Below are 739 nucleotides of genomic sequence, written 5' to 3' on the forward strand. Positions count from 1 at the left end.
TGTCCAAAGTCATATGTCACATCTCCATTGACTCCCTCGTCTGCATCAGTCGCCCTCACTGTGACCACCACAGTATCTAAAGGAGAGTTTTCAGGCAGACTGGCTTTATAAACGGCCTGGCTAAACACTGGGGCGTTATCATTAGCATCCAGCACAGTGACGTGTATGACTACGGTACCTGATCTCTGAGGGGAGCCACCATCTAGAGCTGTGACGAGCAAATTAATGTCCTCTTGTTTTTCACGATCAAGCTCTTTATCAAGAACGAGCTCTATTGTGTTTCCGTCAACAGCCAAAACGAAATTCTCGTTCTTCTTAAGGCTGTAGTGTTGAACTGAATTTTGGCCTACATCCGCATCGTGTGCCTCCTCTATCACAAAACGAGCTCCCCTGACTGCCGACTCTTGAATTTCTATATTGATAAGTTCTTCGTTAAACTGTGGTGAGTTATCATTAATATCTTGGACGTGAAGACTAATCCGATGAAGTTCAAGAGGATTCTCCAGCACGAGCTCATGTTTTAGGATGCACGAAGCCTTTTCTCCACAAAGCCCCTCTCGGTCAATCCTGTCGGCAACAATCAATTCTCCGTTATTCAGGTTTATGTCACAGTAACGTTTGTCAGTCCCGTCAGTGTCAATGCGGGCTCTCCTTTTAGAGAGCACACCCGTTTCCAGCCCGAGATCCTTGGCTATATTCCCAATAACTGATCCTCGTTTCATCTCCTCTGGAAAAGAAT

The 739-nt window shown here is 45.7% G+C and overlaps 1 protein-coding gene across 1 annotated transcript; it reads right to left on the minus strand.

The window, feature by feature from the left end:
- Window positions 1-5: 5 nt before the first annotated feature.
- On the minus strand, window positions 6-731 carry LOC111649219 (protocadherin gamma-C3-like; the record flags this gene model as incomplete). The annotated part of the gene is made up of 1 exon (XM_023398972.2): window positions 6-731. A coding segment is annotated over one exon (726 nt), but the record flags the coding sequence as incomplete, so codon positions are not given.
- Between the last annotated feature and the right edge of the window lie 8 nt (window positions 732-739).

The sequence above is a fragment of the Seriola lalandi genome, unplaced genomic scaffold (genome assembly GCF_002814215.2).
Source record: "Seriola lalandi dorsalis isolate HSWRI2012SDOR001 ecotype SW California unplaced genomic scaffold, Sedor1 jcf7180002050179, whole genome shotgun sequence".
NCBI lineage: Eukaryota > Metazoa > Chordata > Actinopteri > Carangiformes > Carangidae > Seriola > Seriola lalandi.